Source organism: Camponotus floridanus, unplaced genomic scaffold (assembly GCF_003227725.1).
Source record: "Camponotus floridanus strain SB8 unplaced genomic scaffold, Cflo_v7.5 scaffold27, whole genome shotgun sequence".
NCBI lineage: Eukaryota > Metazoa > Arthropoda > Insecta > Hymenoptera > Formicidae > Camponotus > Camponotus floridanus.
This window is the reverse complement of record NW_020229403.1, coordinates 533,146-556,653: the sequence shown is the minus strand read 5'-3', so window position 1 is coordinate 556,653 and position 23,508 is coordinate 533,146. Positions and strand designations below refer to the sequence as shown.

Below are 23,508 nucleotides of genomic sequence, written 5' to 3'. Positions count from 1 at the left end.
ACGTGGTTATTTCATGGAATCGTTTTACATGTACGGAAGAAGGAAAGGAAAGCACATACAGTGCGTCTTTCAATCCTCGAGCGCGAGGGGATGCAAGAAAAATATTGGCAATAAAGGAAAGTATGCCGTTCTGTCAAGTGCATCGGTTGTAGAATCCTATTGCAGATATATTATCAGACTGCCGTATGTAATCATGCAGATTTTTATAGCCTCTCATATTATCTCGAGGTATATGGGGGAAAACGAAGGCGAAAGAGACGGTTCATAGGAAGTTTTCTTACATTATTTGGCCGCAATTGTATTCGCATGCCATTAAAGATTTTTATTGCGCTCTTAGTGTGACTTTTATTGCATTTTTTATCCAACTTATTTCTTCCAAAGAGAGAGAGAGAGGAGGGTTGATCGCTCTAAAATGACTGAATTCCACCGTTGTCTCTTTCTCATTCGAGCTTTTTTATCTCGTTCTATCTCGCATCGAGAGTGGAGAATAATTCTCTGATTCAGGATGACACGAGAGAGCGTTTTCGTAGCGCAATGGTAGAGAATGGAGTCCGTTCGAACGCGAAATATATCTGTCATCGGCAGTTAGAATGCGTCCGATAAGCCCACTGTATCCTATTGATTGGGTTGCGGCCTTCTACGTATCGGGTTCGGTTCGTAATCTCCGGCGGATTGTTGTGCACGCTTACCCTGTATAACGAGTCTTTCGGCGCCATTGAGATCGATTCGTCGCTGAACAATAAAACGAATTTGCACATGTTAAAGTTTATTATACATATATGCACGTACTTATTTACAAGGCGAAAAAAATTTGACAGTTTCGTAATACTTTACTAGTGGGGATAACATCAATTTCAATATTGAATTTTCATCGTTGGAAAATATATTCCGTGCCATAATTATTCCAATTGTTTCCGCTCTGCACAGATCGATATGTCAATGAACTTTCGACATATCGTACATTCAATTCCGCCCCGAAATCTCGTTTGCGAAATCGGTCGGTATCCCCCAATAAACTCTTGTTCCGTGGAAGCTATAAACCTTCGTTAAACGCCCGTCCATTTAATATTCCTCCTCTCTCTTTCTTTCAGCAATCGCGTAACGAGCGAAGCTTCGATTGTATCCGACATCATGTCAACGATGGTCGTCCGTTTCCGGTCCACTAAATCTTCATGTATCGCGCGAAAAAAAGGGAGAGCCTACATTTATGCCCCTCTTGTCATCCGTGGATCTCGCGAAAGGGAAGAGGGAGCCTATATCATCACCGTATTCTCGTTGGTCGCGTAAACAAGTCGTTCCTCCTGTCGGCAACTTCCACCTTATCTACTCAATTAGACAAACTACTTCTTCCTCTGGCAAACATTCGGGAGAAAGAGCGACCACCCTCGATCGCTCTTGTTTTCGACTCGTTTTCTCACCCTCGTCCCCCTTGCCGCCATCGATGACTGTCTCGGGAAAAACTTTCGGGTTTACTCGTCGATATCTTGCGATTTTATCGCGAACGTCGCGGAAAATCTTTGCGAACAGGAAGGAAATAGTACATATATACTTGCATCTTGGTAAGATTTTGAGAAAGAGAAAGCGAGGGAAGCTCTCTTACAGTTGGCGTTTTAATTTTGTATGAGAAAATAAATTTTATCTGAAGCAGACGAAGACACTCGTGAGAGGTGCGAGAATTCTGCTTTTGCATTTTTATGAATGTTTTTTTCCCTTTGGGGGAAATATCTGAAGATATTACAAGATTTTTTTCGATACAGAATTTTCATCCTTCTCTCATAATCAATTTTTAATCATTCTTACTAAAACACAATTTGCAAAAAAAATTAGATTTTCAAATACGCATAATTTTACAAATACTTAAACATTTTACATGTACACGTAAAATAATGGGTAATCGATCACGATTGATTATAATGATTACAATGATTTATTATCAATGATCGAAAGAGCGTACATTTCATTCGGAGCATTCCGCGTGTGTTTTCGTGTACACGCATCGGGAAAAATGAATTCCTCGGCGGACAATCGGCACTCGCCGCGGCGCTTAATCGCCGGCGACGCGCGTCTCGCGATTTATCGCGGCGCCAGATGCGTCGAGACAGAAGTCGCGAAACGTCTGGAACTAAAAAATACATCGCAATGCACCTGCATACGCCGCGCCGACCGCGCGGCACCAGTAGTAAAGGCGCACGATGGTACAGCGCGACGGCGACGGCGGCGGCGGCGGCGACGGCGACGGCGGAATGACGTCATCCACACGGCAGCGGCGGACGCCACCGAAGTTGGCCGAGACTGGGAGCCCGAAGCGCACCGCCTAGTTCGCCGACGTTCAGTCTGTCGCCGACCATCGAATAGTCGCGGCGGTTTTTCGCGCGCGCCTCGCATACCTGTCGCCTTTTTTTTTCCTTCCCTCCCTTCCTTCGATGGTCGAGCCGCTACGTCAGCGTCGTCATCAGCTGGCCGTCGATTCGTTCTATCGATAACGCGAGAGCAGGTGTTGACAGTGACCGACGATAGAAAGCCGATCGGGAGATTGGCCCGGGAAAGGAGGGGAGGGGCGGGGGGAGAAGGGTAAAAAGGAATTAGGGGTACGGAAGGATATCGATTCTCCGTTTCTAAATGAATAACAATCCCAGTGCGGTGGAGGTTGAGCTTGTGCCACGATTACCGATCTTGCACGCCGATCTTTGTGGCAGCTGACTGTAAGTCACTCTTCGATGCTTCTTTCTATCCGTTCATGCTATCACTGCTGATCGTAAAGCTGATTGTCCCTCGTACACGATAGGCCATACTGCAGTTCCGCGGTGGAAATCATAGGTTAAATATTGATTTTCCGGGCGAGAGAGAAAGAGAGAGAGAAAGAGACATGGAATACTACTCCTCTCCTAGATCTACCATTCATTTAACACGGTCGACTATATATATCCATTTTAAACATAGTTTTTTTACCCTACTCATATTTTTACTCTTTAACTCTTATGTTGGAGAAATATCAGCCTTTTAAATTTGACAACTTTGTATAATTCCTGACATGACCCAATTCTTTTAACAATGATTCATTATCGACACTAGTCACGCACTGGTCTCCTCCCTCGTTAGTCCTGCTAACCGTCTGATCAATACGAATTTCTCTGCTGGCTGCTGTCGTGATGAATGAGCAATGCCCTCGTTAAAACTGTCGTTAAACCGAAATAAGAACGGCTCGTGATGTCATTGATCTTACTCGCGAGATAATTTCAGCGCGACGTTATTGATCCCACCGTATTTCAACACGCATTTAAAATGCAACGACGAACAATCGTTTAAGGTCACTTCATTAACGAGATGCGTACGATGCGTACGCACCGCGCACATCTTCGGAATCCATCGTAGAGAAAAGAAAATGGCCTTTGATTGAAAATTCACGTACGTAACAGCGGAAGTAACCGCTAACTTCCGCCTGTAAATTCGATGCGTTTATCGGCTGCTATTTCTGCGATTACCGCGAAATAAATTACGCAATTCGATCACCGGCAATTTAAATTCTTACTCCGTGGCGCGCATCCGAATATATGATAATGCGCGGCAGATGCAATTTCGATAACAATGCAAGCCGCAATCGTCTGGTCTGACGCGCGCGCGCGCGCGCGCGGACGCGGACGCTCCGCTGGTCGAGTGCGTCTCCCGGCGTCGCGCGGGCAAATTCTCGTCCCGAGGCCCGCGTTTTGCTCAGTACAGCGTGAAATGGATCGGGTAGCGGAAAATAGTTATCGAGCCGGCGCATAACTGAACTCGTGCAACGACGGCCGCTCGCGATAAAGCATTCCGTCAGTCTCTTCATAAACGCGTAATTGTTAATGAATACGTATTGCCTGAGAAAAATGCCAAATATCGTTTTTTTAAAAATCGATAACGATCGATTTTTCATGCTATCGCGTTATTTCTTTATTATTTCTTTTTTTAAGAATTCTGTAATTGTTGAATTCTATCGTTGTAGGAGATATATTGTAATTAATTGATGTAATGTGGCTCGAATTATATTGATCCTGTTGTTGAAAAATACTGGACAGGCTTGATAATAAGGCAGATTATTAGGACCTGATACCTGGTGCTCTAATGTTAAAACTTTCATAGGTATACAATTCAAAGGGGGAGATATAAATTTCAAATTAATTATAATAATTATATATAAAATATACATGAATCTTATAAAATAATAAGTCACATAATTGAATTTGTTGATATTAATTTTACATGTATACATCAATAGCGTGATTTTCAATAGTGGATTTAGTACTGTAATAACTAATAATACTTTGTTGTTGCTTTCTTCAACTAGAATTTCGAAGCGAAAGTACCGTTTGTCGTTATCCGTTCAACATGGATGAGCGGACCGATCGATGGATAGTTTTCCGGGGCCGCCAATAAAATTTAAGACTCTCGACTCGTGCTCGTCTGAAGGATCTTGCAAGTTAAGGAGCGAGAGTTCGTGCTTCTCGCGTTCCACCACTTAACGTTAGGGGCGATCGTCGGACTTTACCGGAGTCTACGGTTTTGCCGAGAGGTGCGGGGGGCTTCGTAACACTGGAATAAGGGGCAAGGAGGAGGAGCGCAAGGGCGACGGACGAGGAGGCGGCGAACACGGAAAGGGGGTGGTCGATAAAAGCCGCCCTCGCATGGCTGCGTTATTACGTATAAAAGCGCGGGGATTGCGCCCGGCTCGATGACTGCAGACGTCTCTCTCTCTCTCTCTCCCTCTCCCTTTCGCGGTGCAATGCAGCGATCATGCACTTCCTCCTTTTTGCGCGCCGCTTAATAACGATAATCGCGAGCGATTAACCTGGAATAAATCCGCGCGATCACCGACGAAATTCTCGTCCGTGCGTTATCATGCACTCGCCTCTCATTCTCCTGCCTTGTTGATGCACAATGTGACAGTTGATGGTCCAAATTATGAAAATTTCCATGTTTCATCAATTGCCTAATTAAATGCTCGTTACGAGCAAATTGTTATTTAATTTTTTCCCGTCGACTCTGTGCCATAAACGACATTACATAATTAATATTGAAGGGAGAAAAAGAATTTTTATTTTTGTATATTTTTTAAAATACTGACTATGCGCAATATTTAGAATGCACTTTATTAATGGAATAATACAAGGCTGACTTTTTCATTACTTCAAACCTACATTCAAATCAATAATTTAAAAATCGTATTATGCAATATTACTTTCATGTATTTACTGCGCTAGAAGAGCAATTTTTTAATAAATATTAGTTTTTCGCGACTTGACATTTTTATCAATATGAAAAGACTAATAATTGTATCATAAATCTTGAGGAAATATCACGATACTTGATAAAGTTGAACGGGAAATAAAATCGATAGTCAATAGAGGAGCAGCGGGTACTCGGAGAAAATTTAAAGAGCGAAACGAGCAAAAACGAAAAAAATGGAAGAGATCAAATCCGACGAGTGTATTGTTCGTTAACTCGTTCGAAAAAACTGTAGTTGAATGGTAAACGATTCCCTCTGTCTTCTTTTTTTCAGCACCGACGTTCACAATGCTGGCGCTCTCAGCCAAGCCACTTTGCCATTTTGCTCTCGCGACAATCGTTAATTAAAGCCGTCTAGGGCACTCGCGTTTCCCAGAGTCATCCCCTTGCTTCTTCATCTCCCTCGCTCCCAGAACCCGTTCACCCTCGCGGCTGTCATCGACGTTCAATGGGGGGCGTTAATCGTCTGGCCAAAGGGATTTTTTAAATGTCATACGCACGCTTTAATGAAATTAAGCTTCCGAATCTGCAAACTGATATAGCTATATCGACATAGTATAGCAGCAACAATTGCACATGCATCAAAATTCGTTCAGTTATAATAGCAGAAGAGGAAAAATAGAAATTTGAGTTTGCGTACAAATTAAAGAGTAAATTGTTCACTTGTTGATAATTAATAGTCTCGACGTGGCCAATAACGTGATGAATTATTAGCGAGCGAAATCTTTTAAATACGCGAAGCAGACATTGATCGTCGTGTGCATAGCGAGAATATATTTTCCATTCTTTTTAAATAATTCATTTATTTCTCGCGATTAATTTGAGTCGAAAATAATTGTCGGATAAAGTGCGATCTTTCGGGCAAAGTACAAAACGCTAAACGAGTTAACGATTTTCTTATTCACAAGGCAGGGAAAGACGCCGAGGGCGTTAATCGTAATCATATTTCACTGCCGTCGAGCTTGTCTTGATTCACCTCGATGCTGGCTCTGTCATTCTCGCACGAGAGAGACAAAGCGTAATCTTGCTTCTTTCTAAAATTAGAATCCACTTCATGCGTCTGATCCTGTCCCTCTTTCTCCCCTGACGCGGCATTCGCCTTAGATCGTTCCCTAACCAATCTACCTTGTTCCCCTTTGATCGTCCGTTCCCTCCTTCTGACTTCCATAGACCTTTGAAACAACGCTACATCACTGGACTCGGTAAAGTCTACTTTCGTGTATGTACATATATATATATATATATATGTATACATATATATAGGGTGTTCCGCCCTCGCCCTCCGTTCGTTTCACTAACGTAATTTTCGGTCCCAATTTGAAGTGGATTTTTCATCGTGGACGAAAATTCCCGGCAATTTAAGCGCCCATATTTTGCAGTTAAAAGGCAATTGCAGTGAAATATATAATGCTAAAGAAATTTGGCATAATAGCGCGCATATATTATTTACACAGAGATAAACTAATGCGCATGAATTGTTCATATATTGCCGCTATCTGTCACGTATTTCTACTCGTGACGATTGTATTGAATATTTCATCACGGTGCATTACAGTTGCATAACCCAGCAGCACAAAAAGCACGCATTTTTCGTACGAGAGATATTCTGTTGTACTAAATTAAAAAAACCACGGGTATATCCGCGAACATATGTATGAATATATGTAAACTGTCATTTTTTCCAAATTAATTAATTTAAGTATTAATAATCAATAATATTAAAGAAAATGGAATATTTATTCTCATATCAAGGTCCATTTTCCCGAAACAGCTTTATTAATTTTTAAAGGCGATTCAAAAATGATCCACTATTCCATTTATGGCCAGCTTAATTGCCAAAATTAGATAATTAATAGTCGAATTGGCGAATTCTTCATTTTTTTAGCGCAAAGTTGATCTATTATAGCGTCGAGTTCATGTTATTTATCTTGTTATTTTTAGTACACAGTGTTATATCAAGTTCACTCGAAGGGAATTAAACTTATATCGGTTTTGATTGAAAACAGTGCATCGGCCAGACGATGCTTGGAGTGTCTCTAAAGTAATCAGCGGCCTTAGCTGAGCGAACCGATGGTAAATCAGATTACGCTTCGTTAGTATCGTGCCTGTTGAAAAGTTGAACGTTGGCATGGGTGAGCGCGGACCGAGATTAATTATGCAAATTAATCCGCGTGACGCCGGAGTATTTTGCGAGCGAGTCGTCAGGCGATAATTTACCGCGGCTTCCATATTAGACCGCGTCTGCTGATTTGTTCCGTTTCCCGGTCAATTACAATGTTTCTGCAACGCTGCGCGAAATTATTACTCCGGCAAGTATGTTCCGCGAATTTATTCGAAGCTCGTAAAAGCCCGTCGAGGGCTCATCGAGGAGGAGAACGTTGCCCCGTGAATTTCAACGAGTCGATGGTTCTCTGCGAGCGCATCATCGTACATAATGTGCATTTTCGCGATTGCGTAACCGGGGGAGCCGGTAGAAATTATCGCGTTACGCTCGTTATGACGGTACGGTCGGCGTACGGCAGCAGTCACGAAATGTCGGAGATTATGTGTGTGCCGTCGTAATTATGTAATAGCGTAACAAAATAACGCTGCCGGTCTAATTTGCATAATAATGTCCCGACGAAACGGCTGGCACGAGTCGTCGCCAGCTCCTCTCTTCCTCGCTACCTTAAATTTATTCCGCGCTTTGTTATTTAACGCGCAATTATTTACCCCGTAGTCCTACGAAGAGCGGAGGCCCCACGTGATCCCGGTATAAGCGGGTATTAATCGCTGACAAATTTAATTAGTTCGCAAGAGCCTGAAGGCGCGGATGTGTTCGATCGCGTCTCTTCGAATCGCTTAACACCGTCGACTTTACGATCCCCGTAGTATCCGCACAAACAATTCCCCCTTTCTTCACCGGTGGTAAGTAGCAGCCGAGACTGTAGCGAACCGTGTCTGCTTTCCATTAACACCCGGAAAGCATTAGGTGTCGGTAATGGTAATAGAGGCTCTAAGATAACAGCAGGTGCACAGATACTCGCAGTCGTCCTACCTTCGGATAAAGAGACCATTTCTCATTTAACGGAAATACTCTAATCTTATTTTGTTACATTCAAAGAACGTAACTCTATTTTTGTCATATCCTAAATTACAAATCAAGTAATTACTACGTTGAATGAATTACGATACAATCGAATATAGCCCTTGTTAACAATGAATTTAGCCACTGTCGTACAGCAAATTGCAGATTGAGTTACTACAAGCTACGTCGTGTGAATTACAATCAAATACGTAGCCCTGTTAACAACGAATTTACCTGCTATTTTATTTTAAATTAAACCAATTAGTTCGTTACGAATCGCGATCGAATATATTTCTCGTTGTAACAATAAATTTAACTATTATCTTTATTTTAATAATTACAAATTGGATTTGGAGTAAACAATTATATTAATTATCACTGACTGAAGCTACAAATTAATTTTTTAATTGAGAATATTACTCTGATTTTAAGATTTAAATTGCGTTCGTGTGTGTTACAGTTTTTAATAAAGTGACAATTATTAGCAAAAGTTTTAAAATGGTTAACGTTCTATTCTTTTTTAAGACAAATCTCGTAGCTATTTTTTTACGCGCATTAATCGTCTTTTCTCAAGACGCTTTCGAGATGGATATTTCTGTCCTTAGCTATGCCGTCAGGCGAAGGCTTCAGATGAAGAAATCTTCAGGCTCCATAATAGTACAGAAATAAAAGAAAACATCCGGGTGGTCCATTATCTTGCAGAATTTGCTGTGCGATGTCGATCGCGAGCTCGATAATTCACAGATGAACGCACCGTATAATTACTCGATTGCGACGAACGTACTAAGTGTTGGAAATATCGCGTTCGAAGTTATTTTTTATTATTATATAATTATTCGAAGCTATTTTTTATTATTATATAATCGACAATCATTACGAATATATCAGAGATACAAAAATATGAATTAAGAACGAACGTTAAGAGTAAACAATGTGCTTTTTAACTCAATTTCTGCAGTCAAGAGAAAGTGAACGATGCCTAGAGCACCGTGTACACGCGAGTCTGTCACGATTGATTATGCCAGCGTGCGACCACGCCTCAGATCGTATCTCGATGCCTTGAACGGTTAGATTAGACCGGTAGTTATCGATGATCGAAATATTGCATAAATATCTCGCTTTATCCAAATGAAACGTTACCGTTTATTTTTACTATCTCGTGTGTTTTCTATTATTTATGTAACGTGTTGCCCTTATGAATAAAAAAAGAGAAAGCGTCACTTTTGAATTACTTGATTAATTTAATTTTTTATATAGCGATATAAAATATTGCATTACGAGAAAATAAAAAAAACGGAGGAAAATAAGAAAAGAGGGAATTATTTCGTGCATTTTGGCGAATATATTAACTCGTAAGTAAAAGCACATGAACTCTCTTAAATGACCAGTCGCGATTAGACATGCACTAACGACCTAAAAAGAAGACTTAATTTTCACGCAAGAAATAAACGTTCGATGAATGGAAACGCTTGTTCGCGTATGTAGGCGCGCATCTTTCGCAACAGAAATACCGAGAAAAGATGCTGCCGCAGATAACGTGAAGTATGAGGAAATTACACGGTGAAACCGACATCGCGTTCTGAGAGTCACATGCATGCGACGCGCCCATAAATCCAGGAAATGGAATCCTTTCCCCTCTTCTCTTCCAGCCCTCCGGTCGCGAACCGTCTTCCGCAAGGACTCCTTTTTCTTCCGAGACACCTCTTTCTCTCTGGTAATACCTGCAGGACGTAATCGGTGATCCCGGAAAGTCGGCGTGCTTGATAAGTCCTCTCACGTCGGGCTTTGAAAAAGCTCCAGCAGTCTGGAGACCGAAAAAACGGCAGGAAAGAGAGAGAGAGAGAGAGCGAAAGAAGAAGAAGAGGAGAATGATAGAAAGAATAATGTCCCGAGAGAGGTCTTGCCAGGATGCCCAGCCGTTGGAGATTATCGGGCTAAACTGAAATCCGGAGCGAGGACGCTCGTAAACGCGAACGAATTATCCTGTCCAGGATGCAGGATGTTCCGGCGATGCCAATAGCTTCGTCCTGGAGATATATGCCGGAGAAAGGACTAGGAAGTTTGTTGATAATAGTCTTACACAGGTGTTATAAGAAGATCGGAGAGATCGGATTCGCGTTATTCTTACGGACCTCGTGCGCTTATCGACGATTTTATCTCACAAACATCTATCGATTTCGTGTCGAAATTTATAATACTGTACGAAACGCGTTAATTAATGTTCTATTAATCCCGAAATATTTCATATTCACGCGCTTATTAGTATTCGATAGCAGGGACGCGAGAAAATCACTTTAGAGAGGGATGCAATCGGTTATCAAAAATGAAAAACGAGACGTGCTTTTGCAAAATAAAATCCAATGCAACGCGGATCGATACTCAACTAGCACAAAAAACAATCTGACCTAAAAAAAATAACGTGCACACACGTTTTGTTCTATAAAAAAAATTCGACACTCCAGACGCTGATCCGTTTTTGATCGCGTTTTATCGTGCAAGTTAGATTAAAATCTGACCATGACAGTGCGGGAGTTAATGTACCTAGCGGATAAAACCAAAGGACGGGAAAGGGAGGTGTAGGCAAACTGGAAGGGGTTGATTTTAGTGAGAGTGGAGTTTCCGAGTTCCATAAAAAAAAAGCTCATAAAGCAGCGGCGAAAGAGGAGAACCGGCGAGCTTCTCGATGAAAAAATATACACCCTCAGCTCGAAACTTTATTAACCGCGTTTCTCGCGCGAATTTCTCCTTCCCTCCCGCGACGGAATAACTGGTCGATTTACCGGCGACCGATCATAAAGGTTTATGGACTGTGGCTGGTGCGTAAAAAGGAAGACATTGACGAAAAACACGCGATTTATAATACGTCGTAAAGGGTCTCGTCGTGAGCCATCGCGAGGATTTCACGGTGGCGGCCCGATGATGAAATGATAAACGCTCGGTAAATGTTGGACTTTAGGTAGCTCTAACGCTTGCTCTCGCGAAATGACGAGACAATCTTGTTACTCGGAATATAAACAGACTTTAGTGGCGATTTTGCCTGGACTTCATAAAGTCTTTATAAGGTAGGACGAATCCATAATCGCGAAGACGCTGTTAAAAGCGTTTAGCGTGAAACGTGTTAATAAATCACGAAGTATATATAAGAAAATATTGCAGGAACACGCGCTACAAGACGTGATTAGAGACAAGTAGAGATTGCTTTGTTAAATGTTGCGTGATTTTCCGGAAACATGGTACTTAAAAAGAATAATTGAAATAACAAATTAACCCGGTGAAAAATTTCTCGACATTATTATGGCGATCGTGATGAGATGCTGTTTCGTAGAGCCCGAGAACAGCAACGAATACTATAGTTTACTATACCTAAAGCAGACCATACACTGTATAATAAAGTTTATCGTGCCCGATAAAAATTTTACGATTATAATAATTCGCGCGAAATTTTTCACGCTTTTAACTCGCATACAGGTAGCAATCCATTCACAATAATATTCGTCAGAAATGATATAAATGAAATTGAAAAAGAGAATAATTCCTAGATATTTTTAAGTTAATTAAAAAAATAACAGCTACTTAAAAGAAAATAAAACGAAATATAATAAAGTCAGTCTAACTACCCGAGAAGTCTTTCCCACGGACGTGATTCATTTCTTTCTGCGAATCAATTTATTTGTGAGAATTGAATCATTTATCAGAACATGTTCTCATTACGAAACAGGCGTAGATCGGCATTTTTCAATCGTTAACCTTGCTTTCAACGCCACGAGTCGTAGGAATTTATCTTTTGATTTTTTTTCTAACAAACGTTCAGTACTTAAGAAAATGAATAGCGAACATTAATTTTACTTAATATTTTAGATTTGTTGTAGGTTTTTTTAATTTATTATAATTCCAATTTTTTTTATATTCTTTATCATGATATAATTCAAATTTATTTCGTCTTTTTAATCACGTATATTTTATTCCTCTCGATCAAAGAAGAATTTATTCACAGGGTTAACGATTTTTACACAAAGTTGTAATAGCGATTTAATTGCACGAGGCTACCAATGTATTTGGAGAAACCAGGAGCAGGCTCCGAAGCACTCGGGACTTCCTCCCATCGGATCGGCCGAAACTTAATTACCTCGGTGGGCTGTATGCGGCACTGCCAGCTACTCGAAGGGTGAAAGGACCGTAGGGAATATTTCCTAGTTTCGACAAGGCCTAATTGCGATTCGACGTGTTCTAGGCAGCCTATCCGACAATAACAGACCGTGTCCGATGCTACTATAATTCTTTTTACGCAGGAGAAAAAAGGCTTCAAGGAGAATTTCAACACGAGTTCTTCTCACCTGTCGAACACCGATCCTCGCAATTCTCAGAAGTAATCTTCGCCCAACACACACATCAATCATTCTTTCGTTTCTTTGATCGCATCGTCGCAAAGTCGATATCGAGCTGATCAGTTTGAAAAGACGGTAGAAACAGCAACGGCCATTTTATCAATACGATAGCGATCAGTATCATCCGCTTGTATCTCGTATGTATATAAGTGCAGATGTGTGTGCAGTGGTTAGGTAGAGCGCTCGAAATGGGGTGACGTTGGCGGGTGAGCGCCACACAGTGGTCGAGGGGTTGTGCCATGGGGCAGAGGGGTGTGTGTGGGTTGGGGGTGGTTGTGTAGTGTGTATTGATCGAGCGAGGAGAAGAGCAGCCCGACTCTCTTTCTCTGTTTCTCTTCCCCTCTCTCTCTTTTTTCTATCGTGTTCTCTCTCTCTCTCTCTCTCTCTCCTCCCCTCCCTCTCTCTCTTACTCTGCTACACTTTGTGTAGGTGTCCATTTACCCTGTATGGTGTTTCGGCCATGCACTACTTTTTTCTCTCTAAGATCTTTTTTGCTTTTCCTTCTTTCTATCTCTCTCTTCTAACTCCCTTCATGCAAATCACCCACCCTCGTTGATGTCCACATGATGGTCAATCGGCCGTTGTTTCTGCCAATCGACAAACACTGACAGCGAATTACAGACATTCGAATATCGGTCCTTTTAACACTCTGTAATTTAGGTTTCTCTCTCTTTCTCTCTTTTCATCGTGGTCAAGTGTTCGTCAGATTTCATTGATTGAAGGGAAAATCGATCGTTATTATTACATGAGTATTAGCAGAATATCGAACGTTGACAATTCGAAGCAGCGGAAATCTGAAATACTAGTTGCAGATTATATTATGAATATTCAGCTTATTTTTTTTCTTTTCTTATTATTTCCTTTTTCTATTATTTGCGACTATTTTTTTTATTTATTACATTTTATTCAATGTTTTAAAAGTACAAAAATATTTTTTCCTTGGCCCGTGCCTTACTTAACGATTTAATTCGCGGTTCCCTAAAAAAGGCGGTGATTTACGATGATAGCAATATAATCAGAAGATAATGATCCGCGTTCTCGAGCAGAAACCATAAAATTACGAATACTGTAATCATGGTGCCGGTGAGATAGACACAGAGGGAGACTTGCCGGCGTAATTTACGGCCAGGTGCGTCAGAAGTTGCTCACCTTACGACCTAATTGGGTTTAATTATACCTAACTGAAAGTTACGGTGATGCGCGCATGTATACACGCCAGTTGGGTTACAATTACCGTCCTCCGGTAGCTGATTTTAGTTATATCGCGCGATCAGTTTATCTGTATCTCTTGCTACTTAACGTGATGTCATTAATATTCTCAAGAAAGTTAGAAAGAGTATAAATACAATTTTTTGAAGATTAATTTCACACGTTTTCTTCTCAACTTTGCACAGCCTCTTTTTTTTATAGAAATTATAAACGGGATATCCCTCATCTTACAAGATGAGTCATGGTCTATTATTATTTTGCTATCGATTCGCGACCATCTCAGATGAATTCCAAAGGTTTAAATCGACTATATCACCGTCACTCAAATCGCCGAGCCTATAATGCCATACGGACCTCGATATGGTCGATCGATGCGACCAGTGTCAATAACCGGATATTCCAGATACTACATCGCAACACCTCACCAATCCAGGGATTAACAATATTAATAACGATCCGACTATATAACATTATCGCGGTTCGCGATCGAGAATCGAATTAACGTTCTTGTGAAATGAATTACGTCAATGCGTCAGTATTGCGATTTCATTCTATAAAGCTGTAGTCCATTCGATTTGATGCGGCCGAATACGAGATTATTATAGATTAATTAATAACCCGTTTAATATCATTGAGAGCGCGTCGATATTCGTAATTCGATAAATCGTATATCCGATTATCGGCATCGTATCTATTCGTATATGAGCGAAACGGAATGTAAAGACATTGAAAGAGTCTCAAAAGTATTGATTGACGAGGAATTCTGAATATTTCAACGAAATTTATTTGTCCTGTACCACCCTCGTGTTCTAAGAAAATAATACAGTAAGCCTTCCCCTTATTAACGAAACTTCTGGCGAATTTCCAAAACACCTTCATGTTATTCGTAATCCATATACATACTTGCACAAAATTATGTTGTTTGACTTTGCGTGTCATAATGCGTGTCATTTTTACTTTTTTAAATTAAATTACATTGTTTACCTTTTCTTTATACAGAGACTACACGAGCTTTTTCAAAATTATTTTTACTTCATTTATTTGTATTTTTTTGATCATTTTTTTCAACCTTGTATATTTTTTAATCATTTTTTTTTTCAACTTTATTTTATTTTCCTCAGTGTGTTACAATATGCGGAAAAGTTTGAAAAATTTTTTCCAACTACATAGCATGCAATTATTAGTTTTCTCTAACTGCAAGCAACAAAGTAGGTTCATCAATTAGCAGCACGTACGCGAAATTATCGTGATTATTATTATGTAATTAAGATAATTAGTAAAATCGAGAATAGAGTGAGTATAGCGATGCACTGTTTGCATCTGCTCGATTTTTAATAAATATTATACAATAAAAAATGGTGCAATAATATAGTAGTAATCCAAATTCTTGTTAATAACTTGTAAAATTGTTCCAAGATTGCAATATATGATGCAAGAATTAAAAGTTAAAAAAAGAAGAGATAATGCTATTCATTTAATTTATTTTAATTTATCGAAACTTTTAACATGAATGTATTTCAAGTGCAAAGTAAACAAAGTTTCCTATATTGAGGGAAAGTTTTCGCAAGCTCTCTCTCTCTCTCTTGCGAGTAATTCGTTATAACCCCGCGATTAAAGGCCTCAAAGTCCAGAATCCGTACTTCTTGAATACGTTCAAAAGGAACGTCGGTCCTTACACACTCTTAATACCCGAACGATACTCAGGAGAGGCAGCTGGCGTTAGTCAGCAAACCGCTCGGCTAATCCCTTAATTACGTCGACATGGTTAGCGACCCTGTAGTAACCGCGTCGGTACCTGGCATTGTTTCTCGATCGTTAATTAAAATGCCACATTCGTGCCATTGCGCGATTCCCGAACGAAGAAGCAAATGCATTCAAGATAAAAATGTATTCTGGAAATACCAAATTTTAAATATTGATTAATGCTTTACATATCTAAGAGGTCACATTTGCAAAAATAAATGTATAAAACATTAAAATTATCTCTATAAAAAGTGTATAAAATGTATTACTTAAATATCGGATTAACCCTTAAATGTTTGAAATCTTTTTATGGCGAAAAAAATGAATCGAATAAATAAAAAAGGATATTGAAAACGTGTCAGATATGCATTTAAGGGTCAATCAGTGATATTTATCCTATCGAGGCTCGCGATAGGCATCATCATCATCATTACGTCCGTCCGGCAACAATTCATCCCCTTGTAATACGTTGCATGAACGATGCTGATTCAGGTACGGCTGCGAGGGTGTGACGGAGTCCGCTCTCGTCGACGACACCCTCAACGGGAATCCCCGCTCGTCGTCCCCGTCGTCGTCGAGCGCGATCCTGCCTCAATCTCACACCCTACAGTCGGGATCGATCGACGCTACGGACACTTCCGGGTCGAGAAAGTACGTACGAAACACTCGTGTGGTCTCGTGGCACCCATTCCCTCCTGCAGATGATCGCCCGCTTGTTACCACTATACGTCGCTTCTCTTTTGTGTGTTTCAAGTTGCCGCTTTTGTTTGCCGTTGTAGTAGCGAGAATGCCCTGTCGCGAAACGAAACACCCGAGTTTCACGTAAACAACCCTCCGCTCGCGCAGATGCGAGTTATTGTGTGTAGACTCACCTGTCTGTTCGTGTACTCACGTTGTTGTATATCATATTGCAATGCTGCGTGGCAGCTACAACGAATATCTCGTATTTGAAGAATGAATCGCGAACGTTAAATCGAGAAAAATCCGCACTGATATCAGACATCACTTTGCTCACTTTAATGGAACTACGAGTAGTATGACGTGTATCACATGTATTGTGTGTATATATATATATATATATATATATATATATATATATATATGTTTTCCTCCATAAAAATTTCTTGTTCGTAAAAATATACGACTTACATCTCGCGACATTTCACGCGCAAGCAACAGTGATTTACGATAGGATTGCGAAACAATCTTTCACAATTTTCCATCGTCGATAAATACCGTTTATTTTTATATATAGATTTTTTCTCGGTTTCGATGTAGCAACTAATATCTGACTACTAGTAGAAATTGGAACTTCAGATCCTCTTGTATTACAAAGTAAAATAAACTTCTTGCTACGAGTAGGAACGTTGCTCCTTTTCACTTCATAAAATATATAGTAATCGGATCCATGATAAAAGCAAATGTGAATAACCGGATTAAATTTAATAGATTAAATTAATTTAATAGATAGAAAAACGACTGCTGGTATTGCTTTTTGCTGTAGTATCGCACTTATTTTTTGTGTGTGAAATTATTATTCTCGCTGGTTATAATTCTTTACGGACGTTGAGCTTAATGAACTGTGGCAAATAATATGAAAAGTGACGAGTGAGTTAAGCTATCTTGATATTATTGTGTAACTCTTTGAAATCTTTTAAATCCCTCCCTCAAAAAAATTACACACGTTCTTCTCATATTTACATAATATTCCAAATAAAAGTAAACTTCGAACTGTTTTTCCCTCCCCTGGAATAAACACTTGACAAACGCGACAGACACCTGTTACAGTGTCTTCATTGCATGTATACAGGTCATCCTTATTCACCCCAATTCTGTATAAAGCCCTTGGCCCCTTTTATGAATGTGCACGATACATAATTTTACATCAAGTTTCAAGTACGAAGCGCTATTTCTCCTCGTTCGCTCGCGAGGGATATTTTATTTTACAGCCCTCGTAAAAATAATTTCCTACTGATCGGCTCGTGTCGCGCCCGATTTCGATTAGCACGCGAGGATTTCTCGTGACGGCGATAACGGGGGGACTACATCGTCGAGAATCAATAGTGGTTTACGAGCGAGATGGCACGGCCTTCAGTTGGACGATCTAACGAGGGGAAATCAATTTGTCATTCCGTCGTAGATGACGATCGTCGCGAATGTTCACCGACGTTCGCGGGACGAACGAACGCGACCGGACAATGACGCGATAAATCAAGCCGTTTATTTCGGCGATCGAGATTCGTCCTGAAATGTCGTGTACTGAAATTCCCTCAAGTCACGCGAGAATGCAAACTCGTGGAGTTTCGCGATATAATAGAACGAGAGAAAGAGAGGGAGAGAGAGCGGAGAGACTTTTTTGAGCGAACAACCTTGTCGCGTGTGACCGCCTCCTCGTGATGATGCGAGACTGATTGAAACGAGCATAGGTCATAGTACAGCCGAGAATAGCAATCGCGAGTGTGGACGAAATTTTTATATTTTAAAATAGGGCCGATAAGTAAAAATGATTTTTTCTCTCACGAAGCTTTGTATATTGCTGTAGTGAAGCTTATAGCTTGCACTGTGTATCGCTGATTTCCTTGTTGAACGAATAAGAGCTGTGATTCCCTGTTTCCGTTGCAATTCTTATGGCCGATTATCGATTTTGACTGCTAATCTTGATTCTCTTTTCACTTTTCTTTTTTAATATTGTAGGTGCACGCCAAAAAATTCAGAGAATTAAGATATATTTATAAAGATACAATCAAATCACAGACGGATTTATAATGTTTGTATTTCTTAACAATCTTGTCTATATATTTTATATTTAATAAAAAAGATAAAACTATAATTCTCGGTATAAATCATAATTTATGCAGATAAAGAAAAAATTATGAATCCGATCTATGATCTGGAAAGATAATCAAACGACAAAAAATTCTAAAAGATGTTCAAGTCCTCTAGACTTTCTTGAGACGTCTTTTAGATCACTCCTAGATTTTGGATATTGCCGCTTGATATTCGATAGATATCGTCGCGATGACGCGACCAAACTTCTAGATTGAACCTATCTTTCCTGACCCTCGATTTTTCTTGGCTTTGCGCTTCAGTTATTGCGAGAAACCTGACAACGAGACCACAGAAATGGGTGGTGTGCCACATGTGGAAGGTGGTCTGAACAGCGAGCTGTATGCGGTGCCGGTGAAACGGCGACAGCCAAAAGATCAGAAGAACAATGCGATTCTGCAGAACAATACCCAGGAGAAACCGACGGACGTGGATAGCACTGATTCTGAGGATAAAGATGAGAATCTGCCACCCGGCTGGCAAAAGCACGAGGGTAAGTCGAGCAAAAGGTTGAAACGGTATTTCCAAGTATTTTCAAATCGATACATGAAAAATCGTTTTTAAATAATCCTTATATTTCAAAATAACTCCTAAATTTAAATAATTCTGCAGACAAAAAGTCACTAGAGATTAAGATAAATTCAATATAAAAAAATAGTATGTAATAATAATTAATAGTTATATAATAATAGTTATTATATATAATAATTAAATTTATATTAAAAATATAAATTTTAATAAAGATATATTTTGATATTTCCCTCTTCTATTAGTTCTTTCAAGTTTTTTCGAGGTTTTTTAATTTTCCATAGCTTCTTTCATTAATGAATTTGATAAGAACGATAACCGAAAATATGCGACTATTATAAATTGAAGCTTTTAAATTTTATTAATGGAAATCGAATATTGTTTCAGATGAGAATGGGCCTTATTATTGGCATGTGAAAAGCGGCAACATACAGAGAGAACCACCAGAGGCTCCGTTGCATTCAAAAACGGAAGCGCGTCGGAGTCTGGTCAAGGATAATGATAGCGTGAGTAGAATGGATCTATTAAATATAATTTCATAATTATTATAATTTACTGATATTAATAATACTAATATTATTTATTGATATTAATAAGAATATAAATTATTTTATATTTATATAATTATATATTTTATTTGCAACGTTCTTTTGTTTTAGATAAATAATTTTCACTCTTTGAGCGGCATGGTGAACACAGTGACTCGCAGCAACACAAGCTCGGCTTTGGACCAGGAATTGGAAAACAAGAGAAAGGTGGAATTGGCGCTCAAGTAAGCGAATACCGCCTCGTTTTCGGTTGTCTTTGTGGCGATTTTCATCGATTTACCTCACTTATTTCTTTCAGACGAAGAAGCTATCCCGCTAGAGCGGATTCTGAGGGCAGAGACAAACCGATCAGATTCGCCGTGCGATCCTTGGGTTGGACGGAAATTGCGGAAGAGGATCTGACACCCGAAAGAAGCAGCAAGGCCGTGAATAAGTGTATCGTGGATCTCTCACTTGGTAGAAACGATCTGTTGGATGTCGTTGGACGATGGGGCGACGTAAGTTCTTTCAGAAATTAAATAAATTAAATTTGCGCTATTAATGATAAATTTAAAAAACGAATAATAAGAAAACCGATTTCAATGTGATAGAATTTAATAAAGTAATAATCTGTGTGTGAAAGTATATTTAGAACACTTAATAATATATAATACTAATATCGATCTTGCATAAACACGCGATGAGATACATTACGAAATATTTCAGGGTAAGGATCTATTTATGGACTTGGACGAAGGGGCGCTCAAGCTGATCGATCCAGAGAATCTCACCGTACTAAATACGCAGCCTATTCATACGGTTAGGGTATGGGGTGTAGGAAGAGATCATTGTCGGTGAGTGAATTATTAATTTTATCTTCAAATGAATCGAAAGACTGTTCCGGAATCTCGAATATCGGATTTTTCAATCTTTTTATTAAATATTACACATATATATTATTATGCTAACATGTATATCCGCATTGTTTTCATGATTATCTGTTTTCCTTTGGACGGATCTAATAGCGAAAGGTAAGATATACGACTTGATACAAATTGCATTATGTAATAAAATAGAAATTCTAACTTTCTTCATAAAGTTAATCATCTTCTGTTTGACAACAGAATTTCGATTGTTAATTAAGTCTATATTATCTTTTCCAGGGATTTTGCTTATGTGGCAAGAGACCGATCTACCAGGAAACACATGTGCCACGTGTTCCGTTGCGACATACCAGCGCGCACGATCGCGAACACGCTTCGCGACATTTGTAAGAAGATAATGATCGAGCGTTCGCAGCATCAGAACCTAGCGAAACCGGTAGACATCAATGGTCGGACCAGTCTGGCTACAAGACCCACCAATCTGCCTACTGAACATCGGCGTTTTCACAGAAACGGTCAAGCACTAGTCAGTAAGTAGCTTTAAAAATCAAATCTTTTTAACTATCTTTTCAATTTTACTATTTCTTTAAATAGCAATTGATAAATCATCAAATACACATAATTAAAAGATAAATCGTTAATAATAGAATGATAAAGACAAAAAATTCTTAAAGAAGAAAATTTTAAAATTATTTGAAAATGAAAAATAGATTTTAAAATTGATTTTAAAATAATTGTTGTATTATTTTTGCATAGCACAATCTTTTCCAACGCCGATGGAAGAGCCAAAAAAGGTGCTACGAGCACAGTATCTCGGATCCATGCAAGTCAATCAAGCGACTGGCATGGAGGTGTTGAACGAAGCGATAGAACATATCGTGACGAACACGCCGATCAATCAATGGCGAAACGTCAACGTTGCTGTAGCTCCTAGCATGATTTCTATTCTTACGCCGAACGTAAGTATATTAAAAATATTAAGAATTGAAAAATTATTAAAACCGATAAATTAGTAAAAGAGCGATTTCGATATTTAATATCATAATAATTTTATTGTATTATAATCTTCTCAGGACGATAAGCTCATTACCGAGTGTCGAGTACGCTACCTGTCATTCCTTGGTATCGGTCGCAACGTGAAGCAATGCGCTTTCATCATGCATACCGCGCAGGATTTGTTTATCGCACACGTTTTCAACTGCGAGCCTAGCAGTGGAGCTCTCTGCAAGACGATTGAGGCCGCGTGCAAAGTGAGGATTCTTTTTTATGATTCTGTAAATTTGCCCTTGTTAAAAGAAGGCAATTGAATTAAGAAGTCTGCATTTTTCTAGCTGAGGTATCAGAAATGCTTAGACGCACATCCACAGGGCTTCAGAAACGCTAGCAGTCTTAATACTCCGAGTGGCAGAGGGTTAGGCGCTACTTTGAAGTCCCTAGTTGGTTCCTTGACTGGTCGTAGAAACAAGCAGGGTGAATCCTGAGACGAGGCTCTCTCGCTGCAGGTAAACTACTTTCGGATTATCAAGATTCATATCCTTCCAACATTAAAAACTTTTTCAATTAATTAATAATTTTTTTCAGACTAATAATTTTTTATTAATTAATAATTTTTTTCAGACTAATAATTTTTTATTAATTAATAATTTTTACAATTTTAATATAAAAATATCTTTCTTTTGAAATTCTTTTTAAACTATAAAAAATTAATCGGAATATAAATATATGTGTAATAAATAATTTAAAACGAGTGATTGGATATTTTCGATTAATCGAATCAGTTCCCCGACTATCCGGTAGGAACTCTGGCCATTGCCTGCTGAGCGAGAGGTGATACGACACAGGCATCTCCAGTCGCCGTTGACCCTCAAATATTTCGGTGGCTCACCGCCGAGCGCGTCCCTCAAGTCGCTGCTCTCGCCCTCTCTGGACACCAGGCGTATTCAACTTGCCCGCTGGGAGAGCAATCCTTAAAGAAACGCGAAAAAAAGCCTGATGTGCCAGGAGATGGCTGTAAGGCAAACGGATATTCTCTTTACGACGTAAACGACTGAATTTCGCGAAAAATTCTGCAGAGTGTTATACCAGTACCACAGCTATAGTGGACTACGCTTACCTATGTCGATATGATGTTATGTATGTTATGCAATGTCTGATGAAGGAGGAAAGAATTCGCAGATTTGTCGAGAGACAGGAGCGATATCGGGGCTACATCGCGCATCAAGCGATGAAAATTTTTAAGAGACAGCATGTACTAGCTTGTGAAGTATTTGCGGAAAATCGATAGAAAGAAAGATTAAGAGAAAAAAATGGAATCGAAGAGTAAATTGTACATACAAGGTGATGATTATGCGCTAAATTTAATCAACTCGTTTGCTCGAATTGGCAGGGGAAAGAGGAGGCATAACACGCCCATAAGATTTCGCAAGCGAATCGAGTTGCGTGTATCGGGGAATGAGTGAGCTGCAGTTAACGTAGTAGTAAGCATAATATCCGCGAAGGCATTCGAGGAGATTCGAAGAGAGCTATAGAGAGCTTGCGTATATATATATATATAAATACATATAAATATTATATATATATAACTCACGTGTGCGTGTATTCTCGGGTGTACAGATTAGGCAAGCGAGACGAGGGCGATGACCGGGTCGCATGGGACACACGCGTACATGCGTGCGAAGAACGCACTTCCGCACACACACCAGCACGCGCACCGCGACTGTATCGGGTATCCCGCGGACGTACCGCGCATATTTTCGGCGACGAGATGCGCGATAGATCCCGGGAAACCCCGGTAGACATACACACGCGCACGTTAACACGACGGCCGATAGGGAGTTTATTTTTTATGGCGAATTAGTAGGAGCTTTAAAAAAAAAGCAGAACTTGCAGCACCTCGGAGATTACGGAGCCGATACGACAAATACTTATACCGCGACCGTCCTTTAGACTTGAACCGGGGGGAGGGCAGCAATTAGGCGAGAGATCAGTGGGTGCGTAACGTTATCGAACACGCGATCGTAGTTGGTCGTTTCATGCGCAATAATCGCGCATTATCCGACACTCAAGATGCGAAATTAATGTGT

The 23,508-nt window shown here is 39.8% G+C and overlaps 1 protein-coding gene across 7 annotated transcripts in view; it reads left to right on the top strand.

Moving 5' to 3' along the window:
- The window catches only part of LOC105248275 (protein Fe65 homolog), a 141,226-nt gene extending 117,925 nt beyond the window's left edge, over window positions 1-23,301 (top strand). For 5 of the 7 annotated variants that reach the window (XM_011252968.2, XM_011252969.3, XM_011252970.2 and 2 more), the window contains 12 exons: window positions 16,153-16,311; window positions 18,750-18,979; window positions 19,402-19,520; window positions 19,674-19,786; window positions 19,861-20,059; window positions 20,268-20,395; window positions 20,567-20,572; window positions 20,705-20,955; window positions 21,182-21,384; window positions 21,499-21,675; window positions 21,757-21,927; window positions 22,223-23,301. In XM_011252968.2, coding sequence (XP_011251270.1) covers window positions 16,153-16,311; window positions 18,750-18,979; window positions 19,402-19,520; window positions 19,674-19,786; window positions 19,861-20,059; window positions 20,268-20,395; window positions 20,567-20,572; window positions 20,705-20,955; window positions 21,182-21,384; window positions 21,499-21,675; window positions 21,757-21,906 — 1,735 coding nt within the window. In that variant the 3' untranslated portion in view covers window positions 21,907-21,927; window positions 22,223-23,301. Of the gene's footprint in view, window positions 1-16,152; window positions 16,312-18,749; window positions 18,980-19,401; window positions 19,521-19,673; window positions 19,787-19,860; window positions 20,060-20,267; window positions 20,396-20,566; window positions 20,573-20,704; window positions 20,956-21,181; window positions 21,385-21,498; window positions 21,676-21,756; window positions 21,928-22,203 lie in introns of all 7 variants that reach the window. The other 2 variants (XM_011252973.1, XM_011252974.2) reach the window with 2 other exon arrangements.
- The last annotated feature ends 207 nt before the right edge of the window (window positions 23,302-23,508 follow it).